This window comes from Ambystoma mexicanum, chromosome 3q, assembly GCF_040938575.1.
Source record: "Ambystoma mexicanum isolate Mex_15411 chromosome 3q, UKY_AmexF1_1, whole genome shotgun sequence".
NCBI classification, from domain to species: Eukaryota; Metazoa; Chordata; class Amphibia; order Caudata; family Ambystomatidae; genus Ambystoma; species Ambystoma mexicanum.
In genome coordinates this window covers 311,163,776-311,183,837 of record NC_090926.1, presented here as the reverse complement: position 1 = coordinate 311,183,837, position 20,062 = coordinate 311,163,776, and the positions used below count along the sequence as shown (strand labels likewise).

Below are 20,062 nucleotides of genomic sequence, written 5' to 3'. Positions count from 1 at the left end.
AGGATGCAGATTGAGTGAAAGCATTCTAGCTGTCTGACTATCCATCACCTTAATACTATATACGAATAATGCTGGGCATAGTCCCTACGCATTATCCCTGGCAAGCCAAGAAAATGGTATTACAATGTTTCTCTCCATTTTTACGTTAATGGTAGCAATGCCAAAGTAGGATAGGCTGAGCATGACATTTGCCTACTCAAAAATGTATAAGGCTTTAAATTGCAAGGGGACCACTTCAAAGTGCTTGTGTAACATATGTACAAAGAATAGGAAGCATTGGGTGAGGTTATACATCCAAGTAGCCTGCTTACTAAGTCAGCATCAATATTTGGGCTGACAGTTGGGTTACATAGTCTGAGTGACGGTTTTGCTAAGGTACCATTGCTTACAGAAATTCTGGTGCTTCAACGTTATTCATATTATAACAAACATAAAACAAGTGGATGTAGGTACAAGTCTGGGAACCTTTCACAGGGACATGGTAGGCACAGTCATGATTGTCCGGTAATATCTAAATGTGGCCTGGGCGGACGTTAGAGTCATATGGTATAAGTGTGGGAGAATCAAGTATAGGAGTCATGGGTGGGGAGGGGAGGTTACTTGGTTAATGTGTGCAGGCATCTCTTATTTAGATCTTCTGTTCATAGAGCCACTTTTCATATTAGTTATTAGCCTCTTGCGGGCGTATTCTATTTTTCATTTTTTTTTGTTCAACCAAATATTTATTGCGCAATCCAGTTTACATACGCAATTAGCTGTGAATCTCCATGTAATTTGAATATCAAGACTAGTTCAAACATTAGATGCCTGCTGTGGCTTGTGCCGTAGTAAATCTTTATGGATAGGTGGGAATTGTCTGTGTGTGCTGATAAAACTCTTCTGAGCGGCACCCAGAAGAAAGCTGGGCAAGTAAGCACACATGTGCACAGTTTAGAGGGAACATTGATGGTGGGATCCTTTTGTAGTCTGGTACTTTTTTCCTGACTACTTTAACTCTACTCTCTCTCCTGTCTGCATCAAAGAGTGTCTGGTAACAACTACTGGTGTGAGCTCTCCATTGCTCTGGCAGAGCTCGACTTTGAAGCAGTGGTACCCAAATAACCTCTAGAGCAGATTTCCTGTCCTCTCGAAGAGGGGGCAATTCTTCCCCGAGAGATCATATCGAGGGGTTTGCTGGGATGAGCTGAAAAGGTTGTTTTGGCTGCAACCCAGTCTCAGCTGCTAATACACACAAAGCCCTGTCAGTGAAATGAGTCACTAGAAACCAAGCTGACGATCGAATGACACTGAAAGGGTTTGGCCAAGATAACTGTAGACTTGCAGAGGCCTCAATGTCAAAACTAGATGTGAAAACTAGAAGGGCCTAATATTTAGACTTGTGTCTGCTGCCATGCTCTGGGAGCACACAATTATAGAATTGTGGAGCGGGGCTGCCCAGGTTAAAGGCAGTCCAAGGCTGCTGCAACTTTGGGTTCCATCAGGTTGTTGGCTGGAATGCACATGTCACTCCATGTTGCCAAACTACAAGGCAGCGGCTGAGAGGTGTCAGTTGACAGGCTCACTAGAGTGACATCTTTGCATTATACTTTTCCGAATGCTGCTTTGCGAAATTGGGATCTGATTGGCAGATCTCACTTCCAGAGATGGATCTACTCACCTCATTTTGTATTAAAAATAATAAACGCTCAAGCTAGTCTGCCCTCACCAAATGTATTCTGTCAAATAAGCTCATGGGTGAAGGAGGGGAAGGAAGAGGGGATTTGGGTTTCATCTGTGGATACGTGTGGGTAGATTCCAGAGGAGGAGGTAAGTTTGCAGAGTGATGAGGCGAAGAGTGTGAATGAAGGCAAGTCCCCTCCCCAGAGTGGAGGGGCTGCCGTGTTCGGCTGGTCAGGCGTGACAACGGCGAAAGGAGCGGGCATCAGAAATGGCCACCCGCAGCTGGTTCTGGGCAGCTTATGCCGACCACTGCGGACGGGGCAGCGTTGCCCGGGGGTCCTAAAAGGCAGACGGAGAGCGCAGTGAACATCGGCCTCCACCCATCGCTTGGATTGCTGTCACCACTGGCACCCGCCTTGTGATCCTACATATTGCCTAGGGGTGGTGGGGTAGGTGGTTGAGGACCATGCGGACACTGAGTTGCCCCTTCCAGGAATCATGAGGCTGGTAAGGTACGAGGGCGAATGGCGAGGGCTGGCTGCCTCTCAATATGAGGGTTTTCTGGCCAGTTGGGTTCCCAGAGGGAGGGGGCCGAGGGGTGACGGGATCAGGAGGCAGTCGGTGACTTTGTGTATGTTAGTAAAGTTTGCTGTGGCAATTTCACATCCAATCAGCCAACTGGTCTTGCCTCTCATTTGGGTATCTAGGGGGGGTGGGGCTCCAAGGGAGGAAGGGAGTGTCTCAGGACGTGCCCCCCGGTAGTGTAACACCTTGGTGGCTCCGGCTCAGCTCCTCGCTGGGTCTGGACTGGTCGTCATGTAATGAAATTCGTGATGCCGGGGACCCGTTGACTGGGATCGTGAACTGTGTGTGACACTCTGACGAGGCTTGTTCTGCAGCCATGGGCCTTCCATGAATGCAGTGCGACCCTTTGGCTGCTGGGGCGCTACCTTAGCAGTGCGGAGGGGTGACACCTTGGGGGCTCACCCATGTCCTGTGCTGGGCCTTGTCCAGGTTCAGACATGTTACTGACGCTCACAGACCTCAGGGCCAGGGTTCGGATGGGCAGTATTGGTACTCCGTCGTGAAGTAGTGTGACGCCGCTGGGGCTCCGCAGAGCGCCAGTAAGATACCTTGGGGCCTCAGACCCGGGCTGTTAAGGGCCAATACCTTGCCCTTGTGCAGCCAGGGACCGAGAGGCTGGACCTGGGATGTACACTACTGCGTGTGCGCATCCGTGTTGTGGCCTAGCACCTAGGAGTCTTCACGGCGAGGCAGTGTGACACCTTGTGGGGGCTCAGCGGTGAGGTGGTCGCACGCCTTAGGCCCGGGGTCTCCTTCCCTGAGTCAGGCCTTTTCCGGATGCTCATCACACCCGTGCGGTGCATGTGTGCTCAGCGGTGAGTCCGCGTGGTGACACGCTGTGGGTGGGGGCTCGCCTCTGCCGGTCCTGATGCGATGACGCGCGGACCTCCCGTGGGCCGGGCCTGTGCGGTCGGTCTGTGTGCTCAGCAGTGAGTTGCTGTGGCTGGTGTGCGCGCGCGGAGGATGCTGGCAGGACGTGCTTCACACACTTCCACTGCTGGCCGCCTGCAGAGACGCCGCGGACTTGCATGTCGCTTTCCAACTCCAGTGTGTTCCTGCTGAATGAGGTAACGGGCGGCGAGGGGCGGGCTGCGCCCTTGCCCTGCTTGGCGTGTGCTGTCATCCTCTCGCGGACACGGTGTCCCTTCACATGCCATGCGCCGGGTGGCTTTTAGGGCTGGGCGTGCGTGGGTTCAACTCCGTGTACAGGGCGGCTGCTTCCCGCACAGATAGGTGCCGGTCCATGGTCTCACGGGGGTGACCTGGGGTCGGAATAGCCTCGGAGTTTTTTTTTTATTTTTTAAAACAGGGCAGTGACGGTAACGATACCAATCAAAGAACGGCTTATTAAGCGCATCGTGTCGGGCTCATCCCGCTTCCAAGTAATACCACTTGTTACCACACAGCTCCATTTGTGAGCAGGCAGGTCCTTGTTAACGAGCGACGGTGCTCACCAACTCCAATGCTTTTTTTGTGTTACGTGACAGGTGTAAAGCGCAACGTCTTTGCCAGGGGCCTCTTGGCGCTGGCGTTTTAGCATGGTACCCCTAATTGCGGTGTTTTCGATGGCGGGTGGGGAGGACTGTCGGAGCTCCATGCTTTCCGCCCCTGGCCGCGCCTGGCGTGGTCGCGCGCTCAGTGCTCGGATGTACGTGCTTGTGCCGAGTGTCTGAGGGGGGACGGGGGGTGTACTGCGTGGGTAGGGTTGCTCTAATGGACAGTGGGGGCTCTGTTAGACGAGGGAGACCCATGTGTATTTCCTCCTGGAGTTCACGCCATTAGCCAAGCGCACTTTAGATGTTTTTTTTAAAGTGCGGAGGAGGGGCTGTTGTTGGCAGGGGCACTGATGAAGCAGAAACTCGTGCTGCACAGGAGGGTGGTATGCAATAGACACACCTCTCTGGCAATGACCTCTGCTGTGTAAGGAGGCGAGGGCAGAGGCAGGTTTTGGCCTCTGGTGTGTAAGGGGGACAGGGGAGTGGGGCAGGAACTGTCCTCTCTTGTCTAAACGTGAGACGGCAGTGGGGCAGCCACTGTCCTCTGGTGTCTACACGTGAGAGGGCACTGTCCTCCTGTGTGTAAGCGTGAGAGGGCAGTGGGGCAGGCGCTGTCCTCTGGTGTGTAAGCGTGAGAGGAGAGGGCAGTGGGGCGGGCACTGTCCTCTGGCGTGAAAGCGTGAGAGGAGAGGGCAGTGGGGCAGGCACTGTCCTCTGGTGTGTAATCGTTAGAGGGGAGTGGGGCAGGCACTGTCCTCTGGTGTGTAAGCGTGAGAGGGCAGTGGGGCAGGCGCTGTCCTCTGGTGTGTAAGCGTGAGAGGAGAGGGCAGTGGGGCAGGCACTGTCCTCCGGTGTGTAAGCGTGAGACGGCAGTGGGGCAGGCACTGTCCTCTGGTGTCTATACATGAGAGGAGAGGGCAGTGGGGCAGGCACTGTCCTCTGGTGTGTAAGCGTGAGACGGCAGTGGGACAGGCACTGTCCTCTGGTGTCTACGCGTGAGAGGAGAGGCAGTGGGGCGGGCACCGTCCTCTGGTGTCTACGCGTGAGAGGAGAGGGCAGTGGGGCAGGCGCTGTCCTCTGGTGTGTAAGCGTGAGAGGAGAGGGCAGTGGGGCAGGCACTGTCCTCCGGTGTGTAAGCGCGAGACGGCAGTGGGGCAGGCATTGTCCTCTGGTGTCTACGCGTGAGAGGAGAGGGCAGTGGGGCGGGCACCGTCCTCTGGTGTCTACGCGTGAGAGGAGAGGGCAGTGGGGCAGGCGCTGTCCTCTGGTGTGTAAGCGTGAGAGGGGAGTGGGGCAGGCACTGTCCTCTGGTGTCTAAGCGTGAGAGGGCAGTGGGGCGGGCGCTGTCCTCTGGTGTGTAAGCGTGAGAGGGCAGTGGGGCAGGCGCTGTCCTCTGGTGTGTAAGCGTGAGAGGGCAGTGGGCAGGCACTGTCTTCTTGAGTATAAGGGTGAGAGGGCAGTGGCGCAGGCACTGTCCTCTGGTGTCTAAGCGTGAGAGGGCAGTGGGGCAGGTGCTGTCCTCTGGTGTGTAAGCGTGAGAGGGCAGTGGGCAGGCACTGTCTTCTTGAGTATAAGGGCAGGCACTGTCTTCTTGGTGGGTGTGTAAGTGTGAGAGGGGAGTGGGGCGGGCGCTGTCCTCTGGTGTCTACGCGTGAGAGGAGAGGGCAGTGGGGCAGGCACTGTCTGGTGTGTAAGCGTGAGACGGCAGTGGGGCAGGCACTGTCCTCTGGTGCCTACGCGTGAGAGGAGAGGGCAGTGGGGCAGGCACTGTCCTCTGTTGTGTAAGCGTGAGAGGGGAGTGGGGTGGGCTCTGTCCTCTGGTGTGTAAGCGTGAGAGGAGAGGGCAGTGGGGCAGGCAGTGTCCTCTGGTGTGTAAGCGTGAGAGGGGAGTGGGGCAGGCACTGTACTCTGGTGTCTAAGCGTGAGAAGGCAGTGGGGCGGGTGCTGTCCTCTGGTGTGTAAGCGTGAGAGGGCAGTGGGACAGGCGCTGTCCTCTGGTGTGTAAGCATGAGAGGGGAGTGGGGGGCGCCGTCCTCTGGTGTCTAAGCGTGATAGGGTAGTGGGGCAGGCGCTGTCCTTTCGTGTCTAAGCGTGAGAGGGCAGAGGGGCAGGCACTGTCCTCTGGTGTCTAAGCCAGAGAGGGCAGTAGGGCAGCCGCTGTCCTCTGGTGTGTACACTTGAAAGGGGAATGGGGCAGGCACTGCCCTCTGAGGGGAGTGGGGCAGGCGCTGTCCTCTGCTGTGTAATCGTTAGAGGGGAGTGGGGCGGGCACTGCCCTCTGGTGTCTGAGCGTGAGAGGGGAGTGGGGCAGGCGCTGTCCTCTGGTTTCTAAGCCTGAGAGGGCAGTGGGGCAGGCACTGTCCTCTGGTGTCTAAACCTGAGAGGGCAGTGGGGCAGGCGCTGTCCTCTGGTGTGTAAGCATGAGAGGGGAGTGGGGGGCGCCGTCCTCTGGTGTCTAAGCGTGAGAGGGCAGAGGGGCAGGCACTGTCCTCTGGTGTCTAAGCCAGAGAGGGCAGTAGGGCAGCCGCTGTCCTCTGGTGTGCAAGCGTGAAAGGGGAATGGGGCCGGCACTGTCCTCTGGTGTGTAAGCGTGAGAGGGGAGTGGGGCGCGCGCTGACCTCTGGTGTGTAATCATGAGAGGGGAGTGGGGCGGGCGCTGTCCTCTGGTGTGTACACGTGAAAGGGGAATGGGGCCGGCACTGTCCTCTGGTGTGTAAGCGTGAGAGGGGAGTGGGGCGCGCGCTGACCTCTGGTGTGTAATCATGAGAGGGGAGTGGGGCGGGCGCTGTCCTCTGGTGTGTAAGCATGAGAGGGGAGTAGGGCAGGCACTGTCCTCTGGTGTCTAAGTCTGAGAGGGCAGTGGGGTAGGCGCTGTCCTCTGGTGTCTAAGCGTGAGAGGGGAGTGGGGCAGGCGCTGTCCTCTGGTGTGTAAGCGTGAGAGGGAAGAGGGGCAGGCACCGTCCTCTGGTGTGTAAGCATGAGAGGGGAGTAGGGTAGGCACTGTGCTCTGGTGTCTAAGTCTGAGAGGGCAGTGGGGCGGGCGATGTCCTCTGGTGTGTAAGCGTGAGAGGGAAGAGGGGCAGGCACTGTCCTCTGGTGTGTAAGCGTGAGAGGGGAGTCGGGCAGGCACTGTCCTCTGGTGTCTAAGTCTGACAGGGCAGTGGGGCGGGCGATGTCCTCTGGTGTGTAAGCGTGAGAGGGAAGGGGGGCAGGTGGTGTGCTCTAGTGTGTAAGCGTGAGAGGGAAGAGGGGCAGGCAGTGTCCTCTGATGTGTAAGTGTGAGTGGGGAGTGGGGCAGACACGGGCCTCTGGTGTGTAAGTGTGACAGGAAAAGGGGGGCAGGTACTGTTCTTTGGTATCTAAGTCTGAGAGGGCAGTGGGGTGGGCGATGTCCTCTGGTGTGTAAGCGTGAGAGGGAAGTGGGGCAGGCAGTGTCATCTGACGTGTGAGAGGGGAGTGGGGGCAGGTACTGTTCTCTGGTGTGTAAGCGTAAGAGGGAAGAGGGGCAGGCAGTGTCCTCTGACGTGTGAGAGGGGAGTGGGGCAGGCACGGGCCTCTGGTGTGTAAACGTGACAGGAAAAGGGGGCAGGTACTGTTCTCTGGTGTGTAAGCGTGAGCGGGAAGAGCGGCAGGCACTGTTCTCTGGTGTGTAAGCGTGAGAGGGAAGAGGGGCAGGCGCTGTTCTCTGGTGTGTAAGCGTGACAGGAAAGGGGGGCAGGTACTGTTCTCTGGTGTGTAAGCGTGAGCGGGAAGAGGGGCAGGCACTGTTCTCTGGTGTGTAAGCGTGAGAGGGAAGAGGGGCAGGCACTGTTCTCTGGTGTGTAAGCGTGAGAGGGAAAAGGGGCAGGCACGAGCCTCTGGTGTGTAAGCGTGACAGGAAAGGGGGGCAGGTACTGTTCTCTGGTGTGTAAGCGTGAGAGGGAAGAGGGGCGGGCGCTGTCCTCTGGTGTGTAAGCGTGAGAGGGAAGAGGGGCGGGCAGTGTCCTCTAACGTGTGAGAGGGAAGAGGGGCGGGCGCTGTCCTCTGGTGTGTAAGCGTGAGAGGGAAGAGGGGCAGGCGCTGTCCTCTGGTGTGTAAGCGTGAGCGGGAAGAGGGGCAGGCACTGTTCTCTGGTGTGTAAGCGTGAGCGGGAAGAGGGGCAGGCACGGGCCTCTGGTGTGTAAGCGTGACAGGAAAGGGGGGCAGGCACTGTTCTCTGGTGTGTAAGCGTGAGAGGGAAGAGGGGCGGGCGCTGTCCTCTAACGTGTGAGAGGGAAGAGGGGCACGCACGGGCCTCTGGTGTGTAAGCGTGACAGGAAAGGGGGGCAGGCACTGTTCTCTGGTGTGTAAGCGTGAGAGGGAAGAGGGCGGGCGCTGTCCTCTGGTGTGTAAGCGTGAGAGGGAAGAGGGGCGGGCGCTGTCCTCTGGTGTGTAAGCGTGAGAGGGAAGAGGGGCGGGCGCTGTCCTCTGGTGTGTAAGCGTGAGAGGGAAGAGGGGCGGGCAGTGTCCTCTAACGTGTGAGAGGGAAGAGGGGCACGCACGGGCCTCTGGTGTGTAAGCGTGAGAGGGAAGAGGGGCAGGCATTGTTCTCTGGTGTGTAAGCGTGAGAGGGAAGAGGGGCGGGCAGTGTCCTCTAACGTGTGAGAGGGAAGAGGGGCACGCACGGGCCTCTGGTGTGTAAGCGTGAGAGGGAAGAGGGGCAGGCATTGTTCTCTGGTGTGTAAGCGTGAGAGGGAAGAGGGCGGGCGCTGTCCTCTGGTGTGTAAGCGTGAGAGGGAAGAGGGGCAGGCACTGACTTCTTGTTTGAAAGGATGAGAGAGAGGCAGGAATTTCTCAAGCATTCTTTTTTATTGTATATGGGCTTATTACAAACCTTATACTCAGAACAATACAATAGAGAACAAATAAATGTCAAATACATGAACTAAAACCAAAAAAATTCATATTTCAAATACACTAATAGTTATTGATACAATCCACAACATCAAACATGTTTGAAATGCATCTCTCAATTTCATAAACTTCAAAAGCGCCGTCACTCTAATTAATAAGGGTGTGGGGCTGTCCTCTCAAACTATAACTCCTAAAAGGACCGGAATTTAAGGAATGGACATCATATATACGCATACCAAGTAGTGGCCGCCTTTTGGCTTGGAAAAGTGGACAAGTGCTTTAATGTTTCTGGGTGTCCATTACAGACGCGCCATGCCCGTGTAGTATGTGCGCAGCACCTCGAATGGGAGCAATCTCGCGACTGTGAATAAGGTCCAACTCGACGGTCAGGACTTTGGTTTCAATAATTCCGTACATTTCCGCCTTTCTTGTTTTCTAGGCACAGGTCAGAATTCAGGTTACATTTCTTTCTCGCATCCCAGGTGCTACTCCAAATCCATTACAAACAGTTTCCTCGTCACCAATACCGGGTCAGAGGTCAAGTTTCCAGAGTAACATTATAACATTCCATAATTTCTCTTTTTAAAATGTATAAAACAATTCATATTAAAATCCCCTAGATGCTGGCCGACTGCCCGGTGTAGGAGTCCGCCCAATAACGTGTGTCCTGTGTAATGCCAGCGGCTTCCAGGAAACCCGATAAGACAGTGAGGTCAAACCCAGCTGGTACCGCAGAACTACTGCGGGCACACAGTTGGGCTACAACAGAGAGCGTTGTGCCAGATTAATCCCGCAAAAGGAACGTGCCAGTGTCTCTTGTATAAATTGCAATCATCAAGATCATGAATGATTGTGTAGATGGTTATGCTACCATAATGATAGCTACCTATACAAAATGTACTTTCGAATGGCTGATGCTTAACATGTTAACAAATGACCAAATGTAAAAAATCTAATTCATGTAAGAAAGCATTTAATTTTTGCTAATTTTTATTGGTTTTAAAATTTGTAAAATGTAAAAAGTCAAATGTTGAAAGGTTGGAAACAATTAATTTTTTTACAGCCAAAATAACAACAATAAAATTAATAAATAAATTAAGGTTCTAGGTCTAATGTCCCCGAAAATGGCAAAGATTCCAAACCATATAATATAGAAGGGATGGCTTTCTGATTATAAAACACGATCAATGGTCCTAGCGAGAACCTGCAACACTTCCTTGAAAGGAAGAGCATTCGAGCCCCCAGTTGTTTGCATTTGGCCCATTCAGTGTTTTTCTTTCAATTATTTGGAAAGATCTTACTAATGTGAACCCCAAATATGTTGTTTGTATACGACAGACAGTGGGCTCTTGCCCAGGAACCATTTGCAACGTATTGGTTTAATCATCTTTGCATTCAAATACACGCCATTGGATTTGGCAGGGTTAACCTGCAGTTTATTTAGCCTGGTATGTTCTTCGAATTGCGTCAATTGGCGCTGTAGGCCTACAGGCGTTTTGTCCATTAGCAGCCCGTCTTCAGCATAACCTAGCCAAGAGCAACGCTCCTTTGCAATTACCGGGGTCCCAAATGCTCCACCTTCCAAGACTTCCCCGAGGTCTGAAATATACAGGTTAAAGAGGCAGGCCTTGACCTTTGGTGTGTAAGGCGAGAGGGGAGTGGGGGGGACAAGGGCGGGCATAGGCACTGTCCTCTGGAGTGTAAGGGGACAAGGGCAGGAATAAGCACTGTCCTCTGGAGTGTAAGGGGACAAGGGCGGGCATAGGCACTGTCCACTGGAGTGTAAGGGGACAAGGGCGGGCATAGGCACTGTCCTCTGGAGTGTAAGGGGACAAGGGCGGGCATAGGCACTGTCCTCTGGAGTGTAAGGGGACAAGGGCGGGAATAGGGATTGTCCTCTGGTGTGTAAGGGGACAAGGGCGGGCATAGGCACTGTCCTCTGGAGTGTAAGGGGACAAGGGCGGGCATAGGCACTGTCCTCTGGAGTGTAAGGGGACAAGGGCAGGAATAAGCACTGTCCTCTGGAGTGTAAGGGGGCGAGGGCAGGGGGGCAGGCATTAACCTTTGGCCTGTATGGGGGGTCTAGACGTTCTCCAGGCAGGAGGAGGTGCTGACCCACCGAGTTACTTTCCGGGGCTCTTTCCGAATCCGACGATACATTCGGTTAAATGGATAATAAGCCCCTCTGCCCGGACCTCACCGCGTGCAGTGAACCACGAGGGCGACCGGGAAGGCGCGAGAAGGGAAATCTGCCGCTGCGCTGCCGGGGCTCCTCCCCGAGCTGTGTCAGTAAAGGCAGGGATAGCTCGAGCCCTTCCGGGGGTGCTCCTCACCCCCTCTCCGGCGCCCCGTTGTGTTATGGTCTTGCGGCCGTGCCAAGGCTTAGCCTCACTTGCAGCCATCGTAGGTCACCACTATTAAACTGCGCCACGAGATCCAGGATCACACAATCATTGCTGGGCATCAGAACAAGGGGTTCATTTGGACAATGACACTGAACGCACGGGAGGGCAGGGGTGGAGCTAGACAGGCATGTGTTTATTATAAGAAAGTCATTTCAGCTTCTCAACAGTTCGTAATTATTCATTAACAATGTGATACATTGCCATAACCATATCATGTTTTGTGTATCACCCCGGAAGCCCTCTGCGGACACCTTGATAACGGCGGAAGATTCGTGACAGGGAGCCGGGCCTGCGGTTAGGGCCGACCTTAGCTCTGGCAGCGCCTGGGCGAGGAAACAAAATGTGGCGCCTCTCCTACACCCCCGACCCCTCACACACACGGAATCAGCAGGGTTCCCAGCCCCTCCCACCCCAGCAAAATGTGAAGTGATATGATTTATTTTTATTCTATTGTTTTTATATAACGTGCCTAATACCATACCCGAGTTGGGCTTCTAAGCGTGGATCCGCGACTCGAACCTCTGTTGCGATGCGTGGTCTTGCTACCAAGACCGGCACGTTGCCCCTGCGCTATCCTACGTTCGCTGCAAGGAGCGGGGAATTTCAGGTGTATTTCTAGCGCAGCACCCTAGCCTATGCAGGAAATCCAATTTAAATGGCACGGTAGCCCTAAAGAAAGTCGAGGTCATTTTGTAAAAAGTGTCAATTCTACGGAGTTGACTGCTATTCTTGAATGTATGTGCTGTTGGTGAATGTATGTGCTGTTGGTGAATGTATGTGCTGTTGGTGAATGTATGTGCTGTTGGTGAATGTATGTGCTATTGGTGAATGTATGTGCTGTTGGTGAATGTATGTGCTGTTGGTGAATGTATGTGCTGTTGGTGAATGTATGTGCTGTTGGTGAATGTATGTGCTATTGGTGAATGTATGTGCTGTTGGTGAATGTATGTGCTGTTGGTGAATGTATGTGCTGTTGGTGAATGTATGTGCTGTTGGTGAATGTATGTGCTGTGTGTGAATGGATGTGCTGTTGGTGAATGGATGTGCTGTTGGTGAATGTATGTGCTATTCGTGAATGTATGTGCTTTGTGTGAATGGATGTGCTGTTTGTGAATGGATGTGCTGTTGGTGAATGTATGTGCTGTTGGAGAATGTATGTGCTATTGGTGAATGTATGTGCTGTTGGTGAATGTATGTGCTGTTGGTGAATGTATGTGCTATTGGTGAATGTATGTGCTGTTGGTGAATGTATGTGCTATTGGTGAATGTATGTGCTGTTGGTGAATGTATGTGCTGTTTGTGAATGGATGTGCTGTTTGTGAATGGATGTGCTATTGGTGAATGTATGTGCTGTTGGTGAATGTATGTGCTGTTGGTGAATGTATGTGCTGTTGGTGAATGTATGTGCTATTGGTGAATGTATGTGCTGTTGGTGAATGTATGTGCTGTTTGTGAATGGATGTGCTGTTTGTGAATGGATGTGCTATTGGTGAATGTATGTGCTGTGTGTGAATGGATGTGCTGTTGGTGAATGTATGTGCTGTTGGTGAATGTATGTGCTGTTGGAGAATGTATGTGCTATTGGTGAATGTATGTGCTGTTGGTGAATGTATGTGCTGTTGGTGAATGTATGTGCTATTGGTGAATGTATGTGCTGTTGGTGAATGTATGTGCTGTTGGTGAATGTATGTGCTGTTGGTGAATGTATGTGCTGTTTGTGAATGGATGTGCTGTTTGTGAATGGATGTGCTGTGTGTGAATGGATGTGCTGTTGGTGAATGTATGTGCTGTTGGTGAATGTATGTGCTATTCGTGAATGTATGTGCTTTGTGTGAATGGATGTGCTGTTTGTGAATGGATGTGCTGTTGGTGAATGTATGTGCTGTTGGAGAATGTATGTGCTATTGGTGAATGTATGTGCTGTTGGTGAATGTATGTGCTGTTGGTGAATGTATGTGCTATTGGTGAATGTATGTGCTGTTGGTGAATGTATGTGCTATTGGTGAATGTATGTGCTGTTGGTGAATGTATGTGCTGTTTGTGAATGGATGTGCTGTTTGTGAATGGATGTGCTATTGGTGAATGTATGTGCTGTGTGTGAATGGATGTGCTGTTGGTGAATGTATGTGCTGTTGGTGAATGTATGTGCTATTCGTGAATGTATGTGCTTTGTGTGAATGGATGTGCTGTTTGTGAATGGATGTGCTGTTGGTGAATGTATGTGCTGTTGGAGAATGTATGTGCTATTGGTGAATGTATGTGCTGTTGGTGAATGTATGTGCTGTTGGTGAATGTATGTGCTATTGGTGAATGTATGTGCTGTTGGTGAATGTATGTGCTATTGGTGAATGTATGTGCTGTTGGTGAATGTATGTGCTGTTTGTGAATGGATGTGCTGTTTGTGAATGGATGTGCTATTGGTGAATGTATGTGCTGTGTGTGAATGGATGTGCTGTTGGTGAATGTATGTGCTGTTGGTGAATGTATGTGCTATTCGTGAATGTATGTGCTTTGTGGGAATGGATGTGCTGTTTGTGAATGGATGTGCTGTTGGTGAATGTATGTGCTGTTGGAGAATGTATGTGCTATTGGTGAATGTATGTGCTGTTGGTGAATGTATGTGCTGTTGGTGAATGTATGTGCTATTGGTGAATGTATGTGCTGTTGGTGAATGTATGTGCTATTGGTGAATGTATGAGCTGTTGGTGAATGTATGTGCTGTTTGTGAATGGATGTGCTGTTTGTGAATGGATCTGCTATTGGTGAATGTATGTGCTGTGTGTGAATGGATGTGCTGTTGGTGAATGTATGTTCTGTTGGTGAATGTATGTGCTATTCGTGAATGTATGTGCTTTGTGTGAATGGATGTGCTGTTTGTGAATGGATGTGCTGTTGGTGAATGGATGTGCTGTTGGAGAATGTATGTGCTATTGGTGAATGTATGTGCTGTTGGTGAATGTATGTGCTGTTGGTGAATGTATGTGCTATTGGTGAATGTATGTGCTGTTGGTGAATGTATGTGCTATTGGTGAATGTATGTGCTTTTGGTGAATGTATGTGCTGTTTGTGAATGGATGTGCTGTTTGTGAATGTATGTGCTATTGGTGAATGTATGTGCTGTGTGTGAATGGATGTGCTGTTGGTGAATGTATGTGCTGTTGGTGAATGTATGTGCTGTTGGAGAATGTATGTGCTATTGGTGAATGTATGTGCTGTTGGTGAATGTATGTGCTGTTGGTGAATGTATGTGCTGTTGGAGAATGTATGTGCTATTGGTGAATGTATGTGCTGTTGGTGAATGTATGTGCTGTTGGTGAATGTATGTGCTATTGGTGAATGTATGTGCTGTTGGTGAATGTATGTGCTATTGGTGAATGTATGTGCTGTTGGTGAATGTATGTGCTGTTTGTGAATGGATGTGCTGTTTGTGAATGGATGTGCTATTGGTGAATGTATGTGCTGTGTGTGAATGGATGTGCTGTTGGTGAATGTATGTGCTGTTGGTGAATGTATGTGCTGTTGGAGAATGTATGTGCTATTGGTGAATGTATGTGCTGTTGGTGAATGTATGTGCTGTTGGTGAATGTATGTGCTGTTGGAGAATGTATGTGCTATTGGTGAATGTATGTGCTGTTGGTGAATGTATTTGCTATTGGTGAATGTATGTGCTGTTGGTAAATGTATGTGTTGTTGGTGAATGTATGTGCTATAATGTATGTGCTGTTGGTGAATGTATGTGCTATTGCTGAATGTATGTGCTATTGGTGAATGCATGTGCTATTGGTGAATGTATGTGCTGTGGGTGAACGTATGTGCTGTGGGTGAATGTATGTGCTATTGGTGAATGTATGTGCTGTTGGTGAATGTATGTGCTGTTGGTGAATGTATGTGCTATTGCTGAATGTATGTGCTGTTGGTAAATGCATGTGCTGTTGGTGAATGCATGTGCTATTGGTGAATGGATGTGCTGTTGGTGAATGTATGTGCTGTGGGTGAAGGTGTGTGCTGTGGGTGAATGTATTTGCTGTGGGTGAATGTATGTGTTGTAGGTGAATGTATGTGCTGTGGGTGAATGCATGTGTTATGGGTGAATGTATGTGCTATTGGTGAATGTATGTGCTGTTGGTGAATGTATGTGCTGTGGGTGAATGTATGTGCTGTTGGTGAATGTATGTGCTGTTGGTGAATGTATGTGCTGTTGGTGAATGTATATGCTGTTGGTGAATGTATGTGCTGTGGGTGAATGTATGTGCTGTTGGTGAATGTATGTGCTGTTGGTGAATGTATGTGCTATTGCTGAATATATGTGCTGTTGGTGAATGTATGTGCTGTGGGTGAATGTATGTGTTATAGGTGAATGAATGTGCTGTGGGTGAATGTATATGCTGTGGGTGAATGTATTTGCTATTGGTGAATGTATGTGCTATTGCTGAATGTATGTGCTGTGGGAGAATGTATGTGCTGTTGGTGAATGTATGTGCTGTTGGTGAATGTATGTGCTGTTGGTGAATGCATGTGCTGTGGGTGAATGCATGTGCTGTGGGTGAATGCATGTGCTGTGGGTGAATGTATGTGCTGTGGGTGAATGTATGTGCTATGGGTGAATGTATGTGCTGTTGGTGAATGTATGTGCTGTGGGTGAATGTATGTGCTGTGGGTGAATGTATGTGCTATTGCTGAATGTATGTGCTATTGGTGAATGCATGTGCTGTTGGTGAATGTATGTGCTGTTGGTGAATGTATGTGCTGTTGGTAAATGCATGTGCTGTTGGTGAATGCATGTGCTGTTGGTGAATGTATGTGCTGTTGGTAAATGTATGTGCTGTGGGTGAATATGTGCTATTGCTGTATGCATGTGCTATTGGTGAATGCGTGTGCTGTTGGTGAATGCGTGTGCTGTTGGTGAATGTATGTGCTGTTGGTGAATGTATGTGCTGTGGGTGAATGTATGTGCTGTTGGTGAATGTATGTGCTGTTGGTGAATGTATATGCTGGTGGTGAATGTATGTGCTGTGGTTGAATGTATGTGCTATTGGTGAATGTATGTGCTATTGGTGAATGTATGTGCTGGGGGTGAATGTATATGCTATTGGTGAATGTATGTGCTGTTGGTGAATGTATGTGCTGTTGGTGAATGTATGTGCTGTGGGTGAATGTATGTTCTGTTGGTGAATGTATGTGCTATAGGCGAATGTTTGTGCTGTCGGTGAATGTATGTGCTATTGGTGAATGTATGTGCTGTGGGTGAATGTATATGCTGTGGGTGAATGTATTTGCTATTGGTGAATGTATGTGCTGTGGGTGAATGTATGTGCTATTGGTGAATGTATTTGATATTGGTGAATGTATGTGCTGTGGGTGAATGTATGTGCTGTGGGTGAATGTATGTGCTGTTGGTGAATGTATGTGCTGTGGGTGAATGTATGTGCTGTGGGTGAATGTATGTGCTATTGGTGAATGTATTTGCTATTGGTGAATGTATGTGCTGTGGGTGAATGTATGTGCTGTGGGTAAATGTATGTGCTGTGGGTGAATGTATGTGCTGTGGGTGAATGTATTTGCTATTGGTGAATGTATGCGCTGTGGGTGAATGTATGTGCTGTTGGTGAATGTATGTGCTATGGGTGAATGTATGTGCTGTTGGTGAATGTATGTGCTGTTGGTTTCCCTGCATGCAATTTTCAACTTTTACAAAATTTAATGGAAAACATTAAAACAAAACAAAAAATGCCTTTGCTCTTGTTTTGTAAAAATGTAAATGGTACCTGCAAATGGCACTGTACAGACAATATTTACAATGGATTCACATGGAATCTTCTTTCATTTAGCAGGTGCTAAAACAGGCAGATCCCTTGGGAAAAGTTACACCTGCATGAAACTCTTAGAGGAGGGATACACAGCGGAAATGATAACTCTGTCTTGTGCTCCTTCTCTGCCTCCAATTGGCGACAAAATGCCCTGGAGGGTAAATGGCTGGCGCCCTGCTTTTATGCCTGACTCTTGCAATCTTACGCTTAGAAAATGAGCCGCACAGAGCTTGGCGCCATCTTTCAATGCTCCAGGGCCATTTTCCAAACACATCAAAATGAGTCCATGAAGCTCTGCAAAACAGGTGCTATTACTACCCAATTTATTGGGATGCAATTTATTTACCCTAAAAGGATGGAAGGCTGAGTCGGTCGGACCTATTTTTGAACTTGCAAAGTGCAGGCTAGCCCCACATCAGGGGCACTAGCTTAACTCACAAGCTATCCTCATGGTGAAGGCTCAGAGTCCGCCGTGTTTATTATCCAAGACTACAAGCCTGCACTGCAATGGAGTCCATCCTCTCGCTCAGGACCGGGAGCTTTTCACTCCATAGGTTGCAGACGAGGTGGGCAATAGGGCATTGCCCGAACTAAAAACCCAAAATGCTATTACGGGCCCTTGTTTCCCCTCTTCAAAGCAGGGCACTTTTTTGGCCAATGTGGGCCAGTTTGATGAGTTACTTCACTATGCGGCTAATAGTATTGACCAGTTTTGCTGAACATATTTTCTTTAAAATGCACACTTTGCATCACATTTGATCAAAAACCTCCCCCATGGGTACTTCTCAAACCGTCTGGCACAAAAGGAATGAATTGCCCTTTTCCATGGTGGGCCAGCTTTTCATTGGTGCCCGAGACAATGTTATGCCCCAGTCCGCCCGTGGGCCTGCATGTGACAATGCTGGTGAGTCCAAGTGCCGAGGACCCAGAGGAAGCTGAACCTAGACACGGTGCATGTTGGTGTAAGCGTGCCCCAGTGGGGCTTCCATTGTACCCCGCGCCTGGTCGGGGCTCGAGCTCCTCTTCATCGTCGACCCAAATCCTTGCTGCCGTGGGGACATAGAAGGGGCGCCACCCCAGACAAGGCTCCATCGAGGTTATTTGTTTTAAATGATTTTATATGGTTACAGAATAACCTTTCACAATCAACAAATTCATGATATATTATTTGTTGCACTTTCCTGTGGGAAGGGGGTCATGGCTCACAAGTGGTCTTGCCATGAGTGAGGCAAGTCACAATTACTTGTGTATTCCGTACAGTGGCAGAGCAAGCCCCCATTGTGTGTGTGGTCACAGATGACACCAAGGGTGACCATACAATTCCCCTTCAGAGTGTCCACAAATATCCATTTTAATATTTTCATTAACTACTCGTATTCTGATGCCTCACATTCCGATGTACTATTTACCCCAGCCCGGGTTTAGGGTGAACTGCCCGGTCAACACCTGCCAGTAATATATTCGTATGCCCAGGTTCAGTGTGGTATGCCCACGTACGGCCAGCATAGTCCAGAAGAACCTTTACATGCCCCAGAGGGATCATGCATGCCCATATATGATCATGTTTCAGGAACGCCTTCAGGATCCCATGTTTGTTCTTCCATGACCACTGCCATAACCCCAGGTGTAATCATCATATAGGCGGGCGTTTCCTCACGTGCCAACACGCTGCCATTATATGCCAGAACGGCTTCGCAAGCCCAGTTTAAGCCTCATTGGTGCCACATTACAATCCGCTATTTTGCATCATATATGCATGCCCAAGTAGAACTTCACATGCACAGCGACATCACACGCACAGCTAGTTCACATGCTCAGCTACTTTACACGCACAGCTACTTCACACGCACAGCGACTTCACACGCACAGCTACTTCACACGCACAGCTACTTCACATGCACAGGTACTTCACACGCACAGCTACTTCACACGCACAGCTTCTTCACACGCACAGCTACTTCACACGCACAGCTACTTCACATGCACAGCTACTTCACACGCACAGCTACTTTACACGCACAGCTACTTCACATGCACAGCTACTTCACACGCACAGCTACTTCACACGTACAGCTACTTCACACGCACAGCTACTTCACACGCACAGCTACTTCACACGCACAGCTACTTCACACGCACAGTGACTTCACACGCCCAGCTACTTCGCACGCCCAGCTACTTCGCACGCACAGCTACTTCACACCTACAGCTACTTCACACGCACAGCTACTTCACACGCACAGCTACTTCACATGCACAGGTACTTCACACGCACAGCTACTTCACACGCACAGCTTCTTCACACGCACAGCTACTTCACATGCACAGCTACTTCACACGCACAGCTACTTCACACGCACAGCTACTTCACACGCACAGCTACTTCACACGCACAGCTACTTCACACGCACAGTGACTTCACACGCCCAGCTACTTCGCACGCCCAGCTACTTCGCACGCACAGCTACTTCACACCTACAGCTACTTCACACGCACAGCTACTTCACACGCACAGCTACTTCACATGCACAGCTACTTCACACGCACAGTGACTTCACATGCACAGCTACTTCACACGCACAACTACTTCACACGCACAGCGACTTCACACGCACAGCTACTTCACACGCACACCTACTTCACACACACAGCGACTTCGCACGCACAGCTACTTCACACGTACAGCTACTTCACACGCACAGCTACTTCACACGCACACCTACTTCACACGCACAGCTACTTCACACGCACAACTACTTCAAACGCACAGGTACTTCACACGCACAGCTACTTCACACGCACACCTACTTCACACGCACAGCTACTTCACACGCACAGTGACTTCACACGCACAGCTACTTCACACGCACAGCTACTTCACACACACAGCAGCTTCACACGCACAGCTACTTCACACGCACAGCTACTTCACACGCACAGCGACTTCACACGCACATCGACTTCACACGCACAGCGACGTCACACGCACAGCAACTTCACACGCACAGCTACTTCACACGCACAGCTACTTCACACGCACAGCTACTTTACACGCACAGCTACTTCACATGCACAGCTACTTCACACGCACAGCTACTTCACACGTACAGCTACTTCACACGCACAGCTACTTCACACGCACAGCTACTTCACACGCACAGTGACTTCACACGCCCAGCTACTTCGCACGCCCAGCTACTTCGCACGCACAGCTACTTCACACGCACAGCGACTTCAC

At 50.5% G+C, this 20,062-nt stretch overlaps 1 protein-coding gene across 1 annotated transcript in view; it reads left to right on the top strand.

The window, feature by feature from the left end:
* Positions 1–3,170: 3,170 nt before the first annotated feature.
* CACNB3 (calcium voltage-gated channel auxiliary subunit beta 3) overlaps positions 3,171–20,062 on the top strand; it is a 544,884-nt gene continuing 527,992 nt past the window's right edge. The window contains exon 1 of the mRNA XM_069653855.1: positions 3,171–3,311. Within this exon, the coding sequence (XP_069509956.1) occupies positions 3,273–3,311 (39 nt within the window). The 5' untranslated portion in view covers positions 3,171–3,272. The remainder of the gene's footprint in view (positions 3,312–20,062) is intronic.